Source organism: Stegostoma tigrinum, chromosome 46 (assembly GCF_030684315.1).
Source record: "Stegostoma tigrinum isolate sSteTig4 chromosome 46, sSteTig4.hap1, whole genome shotgun sequence".
NCBI classification, from domain to species: Eukaryota; Metazoa; Chordata; class Chondrichthyes; order Orectolobiformes; family Stegostomatidae; genus Stegostoma; species Stegostoma tigrinum.
The window spans coordinates 8003127-8020820 of record NC_081399.1 but is presented as its reverse complement, the minus strand read 5'-3'; the positions used below and the strand labels follow the sequence as shown (position 1 = coordinate 8020820).

Sequence of the window (17694 nt, the reverse complement as noted above, 5' to 3'; positions counted from 1 at the left end):
AACACCATGAGATGTTGGGGGCCTGTGTTGGAATGGTTCCCTGACAAAGTCTTAGGTTCTTCACTCAGAGAGTTGTGAGCGCATGGAATAGTTTACCAGTGGTAGTCGTGGAAGCAGAGTCATTAGTGACATTTACGCGACTGTTGGACATGCACATTGACAGCAGTGAATTGAGGGGAATGTAAGTTATTTTATTTTATGTTTGAATTAGGAATATTCCACGGCACAACATTGTGGGCCAAAGGGCCTGTACTGTGCTGTACTTTTCTATGTTCTATGTTCTATACCAGTGCACCTGTTGTTCGCGACTAAAAACCACTTGGTTACTTGTTAACATGATAAATTACCACTATCCTTGCTCACATTGATAATGGAGCCAGTTACACAAACATGAGTCTCACAAACCAAGAAGCCACTCATTCCTCATTCCTGTGCCACAGTGAAATTAATTCACTGGGAAATTGAGGCTGCAGACACGCTTGTTCAGCAGGTCAGTTTGGTTCCAAATGTTTCATCACCCTGCATGGCTACATCGTCAATGCACCTGAGGCAAAGGGTCGGTTTTCTGTCCTGCTTGTTGTTTAGATGCCTTGGTTTGTTAACCCAGGGGACAGTACAGAGGGTGCACTGCACTGTCAGAACAGTACAGAGACAGTGCTGCACTGTCAGGGAAAACTGTACAGAGCGAGTGTTGCACCACAGACACTGTACAGAACATATGTGGCACCTTCAGAGACAGTGTACAGGGGAAATGCTGCACCATCAAGAGGCTGTACAGAAGGAGTCAATGTACAGGTCACAGGAACTACAGCACCATCAAGGGTCATACAGAATGAGTCCTGCACCATCAGGGGGCAGTATGGAGGGAGTGCTGCAGACTCTGGGAGGGGTAGCACTGAGCGAGTGCACTACGGTCAAGGACCAATGTACAGAGCGAGTGTTGCTGCATCGGGGGTCAGGACTAAGGCAGCAAACTCAGGCAGTCTGTACTGGCAGCATTACTCTTTTGAGAGATATGATTAAGTGAGAGCTGCAAAATTGATGGTGTCACTGTCAGTTGATATGTCAAACCCAGGCTCTGTCTGCCCTCTTTCAGTATGCAGTCCCTCTTGTCATTTGGTCAACATAAACCCTCTCAAATAACATTGCAAAGGATGATCACTTTTAGAAACCAGCGACATGAGGCTGACAAATCTATCATGGTAAAAGCCGATTCACCCTCACCGGATCTGGATTCTTCAATGAAATTCCTGACGTTGAGCCAACCTGGAAAGCAATCATGAAAACATCATTGTTAGCAATATCACTAATGCCAAATACAACAGAAGTAACTTACTGAGAAAATGCTAAAGATATCGCACTCAGGACTCCATCAGACACCACCTTGCCTGCTGGTCACAGCTAAAAACTGCACGGCTGCATACAAAACAGTACAGCACCGGGACAGGTCCTGTTCATGCTGAATATGACGACAAATTAAATTGATCTTTTCTGTCTGACAATGGTCCACATCCCTACATCCCTCACTTATTCATTTGAAGAATTAAAAGCCCCCTCAAACACCACTTTCGTATCTTCCACCATCATTGCCCCGGCACCTACACTCTCTGTCGAGATAAACATGCACCTTACATATCCTGTCAACGATCCCACTTAAACCTTAAATGCTTGCCGGCTCGTGTTGGACACTTCAACTCTGCGATGAACTTTCTAACCATCAACCCGATCTATGACTCATCATTTTATAAACTTCTATCGGATGTCCCATCAGCCTCTGCTACTCCAGAAAAAACAATTCTCCACTTATCCATCTTATTGCTCTCCAACAGGCCTCACATCACTTCTTTCTTCACCTCAAAATGCCCTCGTCAATTAGAATGCCCCATACTAATCTCTCTATTCCCCCATATCCTTCTCCTTGGTGAATACTGACGAAAATTACTCATTTAGGATCTCGCCCATATCCTCGGCATCTCTAGATAATAAAATGTGTGGCTGGATGAACACAGCAGGCCCAGCAGCATCTCAGGAGCACAAAAGCTGACGTTTCGGGCCTAGACCCTTCATCAGAGCCTTCACCCTCCTCGGCATCTCTAGTTATCTTCTTGCTTTTCAGGTATGTCGAAAATACCGCCTCATATTCTTTACCCCTACTCACCAAAGATATCTCATAGCCTCTCACTGCATTCCTAAATTCCTACTTGAGTTCTTTCCTACTTTCTTTACATTCCTCATGGGCCATGTTCAATTTTACCTTTCTAATCCTCACATATGATTCCCTTTTCTCTCTGACTAAATTCACAATCTCCCTTGTTATCCAAGGTTTTCATACCTTGTCATCCCCCTCCTTCCTCCTTTCTGGAACATGCCAGTCCTGAACTCTCATCATCAGGTCTTTCAACAATTCTCACGTCAAATGTGGACTTGCCACAGCATTTCGAGCTAAAAGTCCTCACTGAAGCAATTACAGAGAAAAACAGCCCTGACTGCAGAATCAGCGACAGAAAGTTATTTGTGACATGAGATTGACATAATGCCCGACATCTTTGAATGAAATGCCGGTGGAAAAATCTGTTTATTTTGGCTTTGTGTTGTTGGATAAATTAAAAGTGAGGGAAATGGCTCTTAACGTTGCTTAAGAGGTTGAGATTTGAAGATGCTTCCCAAATTTGCCAAAAAAGTCTCAAAAACCACAGCAATGACAAACTGTTGGAGTTAGCAAACAGGTCAGAATTGGGTATAACTGGAGATAAGTGGAAAGCTGAAATTGTAATTGAGTTGCTCAAGCACCTACGTACATCAGAGAAACAGGCAAGTGCAGTGAAGTCAGAGAAAATTAAAATTGAAAATTAGACATGAGGAATTAGAAGAGGAAGCGTAACTGGCTTGGCAGATGACTTGGCCAGAAACTGTGTGGGTAATGTTAATTTAGACCAAGCTGTAGGCAGGGCTAGAGAAGTGCTTGCAGTGCTGTCAGGTGAGGTGTCCAGAGATTATGAACAGGTTAAACAGGCTATTTTGAGTGCCTATTTTGGTACCAAAAGCACCAAGACAATGTTTCAGAAAAATAAAGGAGGAGCCAGGTCAGAATATTTCAAGCTTGCGAGAACTAAACAGAGCAACTTTAAGAAATGGGTAAGAACACTAAAGGTAGAAGAGACAAATGACGATCTTTGAGAGATTATTCCGCTGGACAACTTTAAAAACTCACTTCCAGAGATGAGGAACAGAAAATTACCAAAGTAAGAAGAGCCGCACAGGTGATGGATGAATATATATTAGTGCATAAATCAGAATTTAGTTTCCAACAGCAATCTCACTCCATGAGGGATAGAAATTGGGGAAAAAAGGTAGATCTTTCAATGAAAAAACAAAAGTAGATCACACTGGGAGAAGTTTACCACAGGTGACAAAAGAAACCCAAGAGGTTGAAAAGAAGGTAAGAGGCCTCAGATGTTTTCACTGTAACAGCATGGGACACAAACTCACACTGCTGCTGATTTAAGAAATGCTCTGGGAAAAAGGAACATGGCGAAAGATGGTACACAAGTAGGATTAGTTGAGGTACTGAAAGAAATCCCAAAAGGAGTCGAAGAGCTGCAGCCAAATGCAGCCTAGTCACAGGTTGGATAATGAGACAGTGCCTGATCTCTACAAAAACTTCACTTCTGCAGGTAAGGTTTACACAGTAAGAACAGAAGGGAGAAGGTAAATAAGTTACAGTATTGAGAGATATGGGAGCTGGACAGTCTATAATAGTAAGAGATGAAAGAATTTTCACTCCATTTGAAATACTACCCGAGAAAGCGGTAATCTGTGGAACAGATGGATACAGATGTAGTGTTCCCCTGTGAAAGATTAAGTTCAAAAGTCCAAACATCACTGGGGAAGTAAAAGTGGGAGTGATTAAAAGAGTGTTTATTTCAGGAATACGGTCTGTTCTTGGAAAAGACCTTGCGACATTAAAAGTGGGAATGCCGTCCCTTGTAGTGAAGAAGCCAAAGAAAAACAAAGGAACTGAGGAGTTAAAAGAAAAATACCTTCGAATTTTTCCAGACTGTGTGGTGATAAGTCATAGATTAAAGTAAATGGGGAAACCCAAACAGAAAGATCAAACATCAAGGGGTTGATGTACAGTTAGCTGATACCCTGTTTGACAAGATCATCAAGGAAGAACCTCAACAATTAGAGGACCAGGCAGAGGAATTTAGTTCTCAAAGATTATTGCAGTTACAACAAAAAGATGAGACAATGAAAGATCTATATCATCATGCCAACTCAGAAAAAAAAAATCAGAACATATTCCCAAATGTTACGATCTTAAGGATAGAATCCAAAAGTGAAAATGGAGACCTCGGCAGAGGAAAACTGGGCTGAAGTGCAGCAGATTGTGTTGCCAGAAGCATACAGACAGGGAGATTCAGTCAGACCAATGATCCAATTTCACTGCCAAACTATCTCAGGTGATTATAGACAGCCGAGGAATCAAACACTTTAAATCGAGTGCACATTATCCTGAATACCAGGGAGCACTGGAAAGGTGTCATCAGACCCTAAAAGCTATGCTGACAGTTTATTGCCAGGATTATCCAAATGACTGCGACAAACGTATTCCATTTATATTGTCTGCGATCAGACATGCACAAATGAATGAACTCACATCATTTAAATCGACATTCAAACAGAAAATAAGAGGACCTTTAAAATTAATTATGGAAAAGTTGATAGGTCCAAAGTCAGAGATCTTACAGTTGCACTATGTATCTGAGGTGAAAGAAAGATTAAACAGAGTAGGCGAATTAGCTAGACAACATCTGAAGGTAGCACAGCATTTAATAAAGCAAGAAGCAGATATTGAATCTAAAATTCAGACATTTGCACACGGGGATAAAGTATTGGCGCTATAACCAGGGGTAGGAAATCCCTCAAAGCAAGGTTTCGTGGTCCTTACCAGATTGAGGAGAAGTTCAGTCAGGTGAATTATGCCCTAAAGATGCCTGATAGCAAAACATTTTATTGGCTATGTCATGTTGAAACCCTAAAATAAGAGAGACAGGCAACCAGAGAAACAAGTGTTAATTATTGCCCCTCACAGTCAGGAATCAAATCCAGATGATCTGGATTTTTATGTGCCTCAAAGTAAGTTAAATAATGAGGAATGAGATAGAGAATGAGACAGAGCAGTGAGCTATCTGTCTCAGCAACAGAAAACTGAATTGATAGACTTGTTGCAGCAATATGAGGACATACTTCAGAAAAGAACGGGGAGGACAAATACTCCTGCACACGAGGTGGAAGCAGGGAGTGCTGCTCTAATAAAACAAGACCCCCTCAGGCTTAAACCTCTAAAAGCTGCACAGTTACAGAAGTGGAGCAATACACCAAGAAGACATCATTGAGCCACGTGAAAAAGGTGAGTGGAGTTAGCCGATCAATTTGCTTCCCAAACCTGACGGTACTCAATGCTTCTGCATGGATTGTCGGAACGTCAATGCTGTAACTAAGTTGGACTCATACTCAATTCCAAGGCTGGAGGAGTGTGAAAAAAGGCCGAATTGACTCATCGTGCTGTCTGTATAGATGATGTCATGATCTTTAGCTGTTCATGGAAAGATCACATGGTGTATTTGGCAAAGCTCTTTGAAAGACAATGGGAGGCAAAACTGGTCATGAACTTAGCAAAAACTGGAAGCACATAGTTAAAGATCGAGGAGTTTCCAAGACCATCCTCGAAAAATAGAGGTGCTTCGATTGCTGGGACTCAACCGATTCTCCTGGAAGTTTGTGCCAAACTTTCGTAACATTGTGGCACTGCTGACAGATTTTGCTAAAGAAGACTGTAAACTTTCAGTCGCCAGAACAATACCTGGAGGCATCTGAGAATTTAAAGGCCGTGTTAACCACCGCACCAGTTATAGCCACACCAAATTTCTTGAAACCCTTTAAAGTTGCTACCAGCGCCAATGATATACGGATTGGGGTTGCGTCAATGCAGGAGGATAATGGTCGAATTGAAACGTCATTGGTTATTTTTCAATGAAACTCAATATTCATCAGGGAAAATACTACACCATGGAAAACAAACTATTGAGTTTGGTTCAAGCCATTCAACATTTTAATCTTTATGTCATAGATAATCTTGCAAAGACGGCTGTGTATACATACCACAACCCCCTCACCATTTTGGAAAGATTTAGGAACAAAACTATGAGACTATTTTGTTGAAGTCATATGTTACAAGCTTTTAATTCACAAACTGTACATGATACAGGTTGTAAAAATGTCACTGGATATCCATTTTCGTGGGTATAAAGAAAATGCATGTGTAACACAGAATCGGTATGGGCTAATGGTACAGATACGCACAACTAGGACAAAATGTCTAACTTTAGATTACTGACCTCTGTATTCAGCGATAATGGTGTTCAGATTTAGACAAGGAAAAAAAATGAACCCATCTTTTCATAATACTGGTTCTTTTTTTCCCTTCAGGGGGACAGGCTGCGAAGTTGTTTTGTGTAAAATTGTTAAAATAAAAGTGAGGAACAGCAATGCATCATCCGTCCCTTTAAAGTGTGTCTTTTCCAGTGCTTAGAGTTAAAATGAATATCTGATCGGCAGGCTGAACGGCAGGTGCACACAGAGTGTGCCTGAATGCAAACATTTTCTATCAAACAGCCAAGCACTATTTTTATCAAAACAACAAGTCTTTCAAATGTAGCTAATTATTTTATTACAAGACCTTAGCTGCAAACAACGTATCAAATTTAACTCCGATGGTGTTGATAATCTGGAACCTAATCTAAGAATTTGATGTGTCATATGGGATATTGAAGTCAGGTTTTTTTTGAAGATTGGGGGACAGCCAACTACCATGAGACAAACACATTATTTCGCTCTCAGAGAAAGCATCAACTGATTAAAATGGCACCACAGCATTTCTAGGTAAAAGTTCTCACAGAAGCAAGTACAGAGAAAAACATCCCCGACAGCAGAATCAGCGGCAGAAAGACATTTCTGATGTGAGAACGACAGAAGAAAAGCTGGAGAAAGCAGAATTTTTCAGATTGTTAGGAACTGTTAATTTGTTCATTCTTTCGATGAAATAAATAAATTGTTACTTGTCACATGTAAGGTGGAGACCAGGGATTTTCTTTCTTTTAAACACTCTTTAAACAGATTATGATGGAAAAGGTGAGCTTCTCTGGGTGTTTCAGAGGTAAACATTAGAGGGGAACCCCTACACCCATCAGGACAGATGAGGGCTGGTGTTTTGGTTTAACTATCACAGGGGTTCGGCCATTTCCCCTCCGTAACACCATAATGCTCTTGCCTTCAAATTAACACACTTGAGCCTTTCGGCCCCATTGTGTTCATTAACCTGTCCCTCCCTATCCTTCCTTTAAGCCTTACTGGTCCTGACTTCCAACAACCCCTCAATCGCTGCACTGTGGAACTGCTGATGGTTCCTACCCTCTGCCACTCTAGTTTAAAGAGTAGCCCTGTCAAGGATACAGGTTCCCCTCCAGTTTAAGTGCAACACACCCCAACCCTTCTCTACAGGTCACTCCTGTCCCAGAAGGGGTCCCAGTGATCCAAAAACCTACACCCTGCACCAGCTCCTTAGCCACACATTTAACTGCCTTTTTTTCCTTAGAAATGGCACCAGCAGCAATCCTGAAATTACAACCTTTGAGGTCTTGCTTTTTAACCAACTGTTTAATTCCCTGGATTCTTGGTCCGAGACCTCATTCCTCAATTTGCCAAGATCATCAGTATCAACATGTACCATGACCTGTAACTCATTACCCTTCACTTTCAGAATGTCCGGCAGCTCTAAAGTAACATCCCAGACTCTGGCACCAGTGAGGTAATACACCATCCTGAAGTCATTTCTTCGCTGCAGAAGCGCCAGTCTGCTCCCCTGACTAAAGTATCATCTTTCATTATTGTTCTTCCTTTCCTCTTCCTTCCCCAGTAAGATCACATCCGAATTTTGCACTACAATGGAATATGTAGGCCACACCGGTTCCCGGCTCTCCGTTCTCTGACTGGTCACGGAGTACATCCCCGTTAAAGTGGGTAATTACCATTATTACTGTTCACATTCATAATGGAGCTGCTTGCACAATCATGAATCTAACAAACCAAGAAGGCATTCAGCCCTTATCCCTGTAGCACATTGCCTGGCCAGAGGGAGTGCCGCACAGTCATGGAGGGCTGGACAGAGGGAGCGCCACACCGTCAAGGAGGGCTGGACAGAGGGAGCGCCGCACCGTCAAGGAGGGCCAGCCCGAGGGAGCGCCACACCATCAAGGAGGGCTGGACAGAGGGAGCGCCGCACCGTCAAGGAGAGCTGGACAGAGGGAGCGCCGCACCGTCAAGGAGGGCTGGACAGAGGGAGCGCCGCACCGTCAAGGAGAGCTGGACAGAGGGAGCGCCGCACCGTCAAGGAGGGCCGGCCAGAGGGAGCGCCACACCGTCAAGGAGGGCTGGCCAGAGGGAGCGCCGCACCGTCAAGCAGGGCCAGCCAGAGGGAGCGCCACACCATCAAGGAGGGCTGGCCAGAGGGAGCGCCGCACCGTCAAGGAGAGCTGGACAGAGGGAGCGCCGCACCGTCAAGGAGGGCCGGCCAGAGGGAGCGCCACACCGTCAAGGAGGACTGGCCAGAGGGAGCGCCGCACCGTCAAGCAGGGCCAGCCAGAGGGAGCGCCACACCATCAAGGAGGGCCGGACAGAGGGAGCGCCGCACCGTCAAGGGGGGCCGGCCAGAGGGAGCGCCGCACCGTCAAAGAGGGACGACAGATTAACTGGTGTCAGGACTGAGACAGCACACTCCCAGTCTGTAGTGCCAGCATTGCACTGTTTTCTGAGACGGAATATAAATGTTGATGGTGTCACTGTCGGATAAGATGTTAAACTCAGGGTCGCCTGTGCTCCGTTAGTGTACAGTCACTGTTATCATGTCAGGAAAAACAATCGCCTGTTTTGCGGAGCAAGATCCTTCAAATAACATTATGATGAATTAGCATTTTCAGAAGGTAAACAGAAGGCTGGAAGAACACAGCAAGCCAGGCAACATCTGGACTCAAGGAGTTCCCAACTTTTCAGGTATACCCTTCTTCAGGACTGGATGTGTGGGTGGGGAGAGCTGCAGATAAGCCGGGTGGAGGGGAGAAGTAGGAGAATGGTGGTGAAAGGTGGACACTGGTAGTAGGTATGAACTGGTTGATTCCAGCATCTGCAGTTCTTCTGTCTCTAAGCACTTTCAGAAAGCAGCTGTACGAAAGGGACCGTACTGTGTCAGCTAAACATATTTGATCCACACTCTCACTGTCAAATCCAACCCTCGATCCGGCCAGGAAAGAAAGCACTTGGATGTTCATAATGTCACCTTTTTCATGTACACTGAAACTAATTTACTGAGCAAACATGGGAAATTCCCATTAGCACAATTCACATTCATCATTATGCTCGATACACGATCATGAATCATTACAGTCAATGGAAACTTTCAGAAAGCAGCTCAATGAGGGACAAGATTGTGAGGTTCCCATGTAGCCTGCTGGTCACAGCTAGAAACTGCATAATTACCTGTTAACATGGGAAATTACCGTGATTACTGGTCACATTTGTAATTCACCCTCACCTGACCTGGCGTTTTCAATGAAATTCCTGACTTTGGGCTAGTCTGGAAACAAATCACAAAAACATTTGGATGTTAACAATGTCACCGTTGCCAAATGCACTAGAATTAATTTTACGAGAAAATGCTAAAATTGTCGTATTCAGAACACCATGAGATACCATTGTAACTGTTGTTCACGGCTAAAAACCACATGGTTACTTGTTAACATGAGAAATTACCACTATCCTTGCTCACATTCATCACCGAGCTAATTACACTCATGAATCTAACAACTCAAGAAGCCATTCAGGCCACATCCCGGTGCCACACTGAAATTACTGCATTAACAAAAGGATACGGATGCAGTTTTTGGGGATTCACTGAGGGTACTATACTGCCTGCTATTCACAGCCTGTATCTGTAGAGTTACCGTTTTACAAGGCAAATTCCCATTATCACATTCCCATTATAATGAACGTGATGTTACCACATAGCCTGCTCATCACAGCTGGTAACTGCACAGTTACTTGTTTACATGGGAAATTACCATGATTATTGTCCATATCCATAATAACGCGAGTTACACAATCATGAATGTTCCGTCGCAGGAAGTCACTCAGCTCGCACCCCTGTACCATGGTGGCAGTGCAGAAGGGGTGCTGCACTGACAGAAAGCGCGGTACCGATGGAGTCCTGCATTTAACAGGGCACAGTGCAGAGGGAGAGCTGCACCATCAAAACACTGTACAGAGGGACTACTGCACCAGCAGGGAAACGGATATAATGAGTCCTGCACCATCAGGATGCAGTACAGAGGGAGTACTGCACACTCAGGGGGTCAGTACTGAGACAGTAAACCCACACAGTCTGTACTGACAGCAATACATGGTTATCAGAAACACAATTAAGTGAAAGCTGAAATGGTGACCGAGCCAGTCACAAAAGACGTTAAATCATGGTTCCGTATGTCCTTTCTCAGCGTACAGTCCTTGTTGTCGTCAGATCAACGTTACGTCCAACTTCTTCAAAGAAAGGTCTTCCAAATAACGCTATGATTAATCATCAGCTTCAAGCACGAACTGTGCGACGGCGACGAATCAGTCTCAGTAAAAATCTAATTCACCCTCACCTGATGTGGTATTTTCATGGAAATTCCTGACTTTGAACCAATCTGGAAACAAATCACAAAAATGTTTGGATGTTAACAATGTCACCGACGCCAAAAGCACGAGAACTAATATTACAACAAAATGCTAAAATGGTCATATTCAGAACACCATGAGATGTTGGGGACCTGTGTTGGAATGGTTCCCTGACAAAGTCTTAGGTTCTTCACTCAGAGAGTTGTGAGCGCATGGAATAGTTTACCAGTGGTAGTCGTGGAAGCAGAGTCATTAGTGACATTTACGCGACTGCTGGACATGCACATTGACAGCAGTGAATTGAGGGGAATGTAAGTTATTTTATTTTATGTTTGAATTAGGAATATTCCACGGCACAACATTGTGGGCCAAAGGGCCTGTACTGTGCTGTACTTTTCTATGTTCTATACCAGTGCACCTGTTGTTCGCGGCTAAAAACCACTTGGTTACTTGTTAACATGATAAATTACCACTATCCTTGCTCACATTGATAAGGGAGCCAGTTACACAAACATGAGTCTCACAAACCAAGAAGCCACTCAGTCGTCATTCCTGTGCCACAGTGAAATTAATTCACTGGGAAATTGAGGCTGCAGACACGCTTGTTCAGCCGGTCAGTTTGGTTCCAAATGTTTCATCACCCTGCATGGCTACATTGTCAATGCACCTGAGGCAAAGGGTCGGTTTTCTGTCCTGCTTGTTGTTTAGATGCCTTGGTTTGTTAACCCAGGGGACAGTACAGAGGGTGCACTGCACTGTCAGAACAGTACAGAGACAGTGCTGCACTGTCAGGGAAAACTGTACAGAGCGAGTGTTGCACCACAGACACTGTACAGAACATATGTGGCACCTTCAGAGACAGTGTACAGGGGAAATGCTGCACCATCAAGAGGCTGTACAGAAGGAGTCAATGTACAGGTCACAGGAACTACAGCACCATCAAGGGTCATACAGAATGAGTCCTGCACCATCAGGGGGCAGTATGGAGGGAGTGCTGCAGACTCTGGGAGGGGTAGCACTGAGCGAGTGCACTACGGTCAAGGACCAATGTACAGAGCGAGTGTTGCTGCATCGGGGGTCAGGACTAAGGCAGCAAACTCAGGCAGTCTGTACTGGCAGCATTACTCTTTTGAGAGATATGATTAAGTGACAGCTGCAAAATTGATGGTGTCACTGTCAGTTGATATGTCAAACCCAGGCTCTGTCTGCCCTCTTTCAGTATGCAGTCCCTCTTGTCATTTGGTCAACATAAACCCTCTCAAATAACATTGCAAAGGATGATCACTTTTAGAAACCAGCAACATGAGGCTGAAAAATCTATCATGGTAAAAGCCAATTCACCCTCACCGGATCTGGATTCTTCAATGAAATTCCTGACGTTGAGCCAACCTGGAAAGCAATCATGAAAACCTCAATGTTAGCAATATCACTAATGCCAAATACAACAGAAGTAACTTACTGAGAAAATGCTAAAGATATCGCACTCAGGACTCCATCAGACACCACCTTGCCTGCTGGTCACAGCTAAAAACTGCACGGCTGCATACAAAACAGTACAGCACAGGGACAGGTCTGTTCATGCTGAACATGACGACAAATTAAATTGATCCCTTCTGTCTGACAATGGTCCACATCCCTACATCCCTCACTTATTCATTTGAATAATTAAAAGCCCCCTCAAACACCACTTTCGTATCTTCCACCATCATTGCCCCGGCACCTACACTCTCTGTCGAGATAAACATGCACCTTACATATCCTGTCAACGTTCCCACTTAAACCTTAAATGCTTGCCGGCTCGTGTTGGACACTTCAACTCTGCGATGAACTTTCTAACCATCAACCCGATCTATGACTCATCATTTTATAAACTTCTATCGGATGTCCCATCAGCCTCTGCTACTCCAGAAAAAACAATTCTCCTCTTATCCATCTTATTGCTCTCCAACAGGCCTCACATCACTTCTTTCTTCACCTCAAAATGCCCTCGTCAATTAGAATGCCCCATACTAATCTCTCTATTCCCCCATATCCTTCTCCTTGGTGAATACTGACGAAAATTACTCATTTACGATCTCGCCCATATCCTTGGCATCTCTAGATAATAAAATGTGAGGCTGGATGAACACAGCAGGCCCAGCAGCATCGCAGGAGCACAAAAGCTGACAGTTCGGGCCTAGACCCTTCATCAGAGCCTTCACCCTCCTCGGCATCTCTAGTTATCTACTTGCTTTTCAGGTATGTCGAAGATACAGTCTCATATTCTTTAACCCGACTCACCAAGGATATCTCATGACATCTCACTGCATTCCTAAATTCCTACTTGAGTTCTTTCCTACTTTCTTTACATTCCTCATGGGCCATGTTCAATTTTACCTTTCTAATCCTCACATATGATTCCCTTTTCTCTCTGACTAAATTCACAATCTCCCTTGTTATCCAAGGTTTTCATACCTTGTCATCCCCCTCCTTCCTCCTTTCTGGAACATGCCAGTCCTGAACTCTCATCATCAGGTCTTTCAACAATTCTCACGTCAAATGTGGACTTGCCACAGCATTTCTAGCTAAAAGTCCTCACTGAAGCAATTACAGAGAAAAACAGCCCTGACTGCAGAATCAGAGACAGAAAGTTATATGTGACATGAGATTGACATAATGCCCGACATCTTTGAATGAAATGCCGGTGGAAAAATCTGTTTATTTTGGCTTTGTGTTGTTGGATAAATTAAAAGTGAGGGAAATGGCTCTTAACATTGCTTAAGAGGTTGAGATTTGAAGATGCTTCCCAAATTTGCCAAGAAAGTCTCAAAAACCACGGCAATGACATACTGTTGGAGTTCGCAAACAGGTCAGAATTGGGTATAACTGGAGATAAGTGGAAAGCTGAAATTGTAATTGAGTTGCTCAAGCACCTACGTACATCAGAGAAACAGGCAAGTGCAGTGAAGTCAGAGAAAATTAAAATTGAAAATTAGACATGAGGAATTAGAAGAGGAAGCGTAACTGGCTTGGCAGATGACTTGGCCAGAAACTGTGTGGGTAATGTTAATTTAGACCAAGCTGTAGGCAGGGCTAGAGAAGTGCTTGCAGTGCTGTCAGGTGAGGTGACCAGAGATTATGAACAGGTTAAACAGGCTATTTTGAGTGCCTATTTTGGTACCAAAAGCACCAAGACAATGTTTCAGAAAAATAAAGGAGGAACCAGGTCAGAATATTTCAAGCTTGCGAGAACTAAACAGAGCAACTTTAATAAGTGGGTAAGAACATTAAAGGTAGAAGAGACAAATGAGGATCTTTGAGAGATTATTCCGCTGGACAACTTTAAAAACTCACTTCCAGAGATGAGGAACAGAAAGTTACCAAAGTAAGAAGAGCCGCACAGGTGATGGATGAATATACATCAGAGCATAAATCAGAATTTAGTTTCCAACAGCAATCTCACTCCATGAGGGATAGAAATTGGGGAAAAAAGGGAGATCTTTCAATGAAAAAACAAAAGTAGATCACACTGGGAGAAGTTTACCACAGGTGACAAAAGAAACCCAAGAGGTTGAAAAGAAGGCAAGAGGCCTCAGATGTTTTCACTGTAACAGCATGGGACACAAACTCACACTGCTGCTGATTTAAGAAATGCTCTGGGAAAAAGAACATGGCGAAAGATGCTACACAAGTAGGATTAGTTGAGGTACTGAAAGAAATCCCAAAAGGAGTCGAAGAGCTGCAGGCGAATGCAGCCTAGTCACAGGTTGGATAATGAGACAGTGCCTGATCTCTACAAAAACTTCACTTCTGCAGGTAAGGTTTACACAGTAAGAACAGAAGGGAGAAGGTAAATAAGTTACAGTATTGAGAGATATGGGAGCTTAATAGTAAGAGATGAAAGAATTTTCACTCCTTTTGAAATACTACCCGAGAAAGCGGTAATCTGTGGAACAGATGGATACAGATGTAGTGTTCCCCTGTGAAAGATTAAGTTCAAAAGTCCAAACATCACTGGGGAAGTGAAACTGGGAGTGATTAAAAGAGTGTTTATTTCCGGAATACGGTCTGTTCTTGGAAAAGACCTTGCGACATTAAAAGTGGGAATGCCGTCCCTTGTAGTGAAGAAGCCAAAGAAAAACAAAGGAACTGAGGAGTTAAAAGAAAAATACCTTCGAATTTTTCCAGACTGTGTGGTGATAAGTCATAGATTAAAGTAAATGGGGAAAACCAAACAGAAAGATCAAACATCAAGGGGTTGATGTACAGTTAGCTGACACCCTGTTTGACATGATCATCAAGGAAGAACCTCAACAATTAGAGGACCAGGCAGAGGAATTCAGTTCTCAAAGATTATTGCAGTTACAACAAAAAGATGAGACAATGAAAGATCTATATCATCATGCCAACTCAGAGAAAAAAAATCAGAACATATTCCCAAATGTTACGATCTTAAGGATAGAATCCAAAAGTGAAAATGGAGACCTCGGCAGAGGAAAACTGGGCTGAAGTGCAGCAGATTGTGTTGCCAGAAGCATACAGACAGGGAGATTCAGTCAGACCAATGATCCAATTTCACTGCCAAACTATCTCAGGTGATTATAGACAGCCGAGGAATCAAACACTTTAAATCGAGTGCACATTATCCTGAATACCAGGGAGCACTGGAAAGGTGTCATCAGACCCTAAAAGCTATGCTGACAGTTTATTGCCAGGATTATCCAAATGACTGCGACAAACGTATTCCATTTATATTGTCTGCGATCAGACATGCACAAATGAATGAACTCACATCATTTAAATCGACATTCAAACAGAAAATAAGAGGACCTTTAAAATTAATTATGGAAAAGTTGATAGGTCCAAAGTCAGAGATCTTACAGTTGCACTATGTATCTGAGGTGAAAGAAAGATTAAACAGAGTAGGCGAATTAGCTAGGCAACATCTGAAGGTAGCACAGCATTTAATAAAGCAAGAAGCAGATATTGAATCTAAAATTCAGACATTTGCACACGGGGATAAAGTATTGGCGCTATAACCAGGGGTAGGAAATCCCTCAAAGCAAGGTTTCGTGGTCATACCAGATTGAGGAGAAGTTCAGTCAGGTGAAATATGCCCTAAAGATGCCTGATAGCAAAACATTTTATTGGCTATGTCATGTTGAAACCCTAAAATAAGAGAGACAGGCAACCAGAGAAACAAGTGTTAATTATTGCCCCTCACAGTCAGGAATCAAATCCAGATGATCTGGATTTTTATGTGCCTCAAAGTAAGTTAAATAATGAGGAATGAGATAGAGAATGAGACAGAGCAGTGAGCTATCTGTCTCAGCAACAGAAAACTGAATTGATAGACTTGTTGCAGCAATATGAGGACATACTTCAGAAAAGAACGGGGAGGACAAATACTCCTGCACACGAGGTGGAGGCAGGGAGTGCTGCTCTAATAAAACAAGACCCCCTCAGGCTTAAACCTCTAAAAGCTGCACAGTTACAGAAGTGGAGCAATACACCAAGAAGACATCATTGAGCCATGTGAAAAAGGTGAGTGGAGTTAGCCGATCAATTTGCTTCCCAAACCTGACGGAACTCAATGCTTCTGCATGGATTGTCGGAACGTCAATGCTGTAACTAAGTTGGACTCATACTCAATTCCAAGGCTGGAGGAGTGTGAAAAAAGGCCGAATTGACTCATCGTGCTGTCTGTATAGATGATGTCATGATCTTTAGCTGTTCATGGAAAGATCACATGGTGTATTTGGCAAAGCTCTTTGAAAGACAATGGGAGGCAAAACTGGTCATGAACTTAGCAAAAACTGGAAGCACATAGTTAAAGATCGAGGAGTTTCCAAGACCATCCTCGAAAAATAGAGGTGCTTCGATTGCTGGGACTCAACCGATTCTCCTGGAAGTTTGTGCCAAACTTTCGTAACATTGTGGCACTGCTGACAGATTTTGCTAAAGAAGACTGTAAACTTTCAGTCGCCAGAACAATACCTGGAGGCATCTGAGAATTTAAAGGCCGTGTTAACCACCGCACCAGTTTTAGCCACACCAAATTTCTTGAAACCCTTTAGAGTTGCTACCAGCGCCAATGATATACGGATTGGGGTTGCGTCAATGCAGGAGGATAATGGTGGAATTGAAACGTCATTGGTTATTTTTCAATGAAACTCAATATTCATCAGGGAAAATACTCCACCATGGAAAACAAACTATTGAGTTTGGTTCAAGCCATTCAACATTTTAATCTTTATGTCATAGATAATCTTGCAAAGACGGCTGTGTATACATACCACAACCCCCTCACCATTTTGGAAAGATTTAGGAACAAAACTATGAGACTATTTTGTTGAAGTCATATGTTACAAGCTTTTAATTCACAAACTGTACATGATACAGGTTGTAAAAATGTCACTGGATATCCATTTTCGTGGGTATAAAGAAAATGCATGTGTAACACAGAATCGGTATGGGCTAATGGTACAGATACGCACAACTAGGACAAAATGTCTAACTTTAGATTACTGACCTCTGTATTCAGCGATAATGGTGTTCAGATTTAGACAAGGAAAAAAAATGAACCCATCTTTTCATAATACTGGTTCTTTTTTTCCCTTCAGGGGGACGGGCTGCGAAGTTGTTTTGTGTAAAATTGTTAAAATAAAAGTGAGGAACAGCAATGCATCATCCGTCCCTTTAAAGTGTGTCTTTTCCAGTGCTTAGAGTTAAAATGAATATCTGATCGGCAGGCTGAACGGCAGGTGCACACAGAGTGTGCCTGAATGCAAACATTTTCTATCAAACAGCCAAGCACTATTTTTATCAAAACAACAAGTCTTTCAAATGTAGCTAATTATTTTAATACAAGACCTTAGCTGCAAACAACGTATCAAATTTAACTCCGATGGTGTTGATAATCTGGAACCTAATCTAAGAATTTGA

General features: G+C 42.9%; 1 protein-coding gene across 2 annotated transcripts in view; it reads right to left on the bottom strand.

Annotated features, from left to right (window-relative positions):
- The window catches only part of LOC125449505 (SUMO-interacting motif-containing protein 1-like), a 139596-nt gene that overhangs the window by 80661 nt on the left and 41241 nt on the right, over positions 1-17694 (bottom strand). For both annotated transcript variants that reach the window (XM_059642855.1, XM_059642854.1), the window contains exons 14-17: positions 12118-12159; positions 10758-10799; positions 9650-9691; positions 1225-1266 (exon numbers count right to left, since the gene is read on the bottom strand). In XM_059642855.1, the coding sequence (XP_059498838.1) occupies positions 1225-1266; positions 9650-9691; positions 10758-10799; positions 12118-12159 (168 nt within the window). The remainder of the gene's footprint in view (positions 1-1224; positions 1267-9649; positions 9692-10757; positions 10800-12117; positions 12160-17694) is intronic.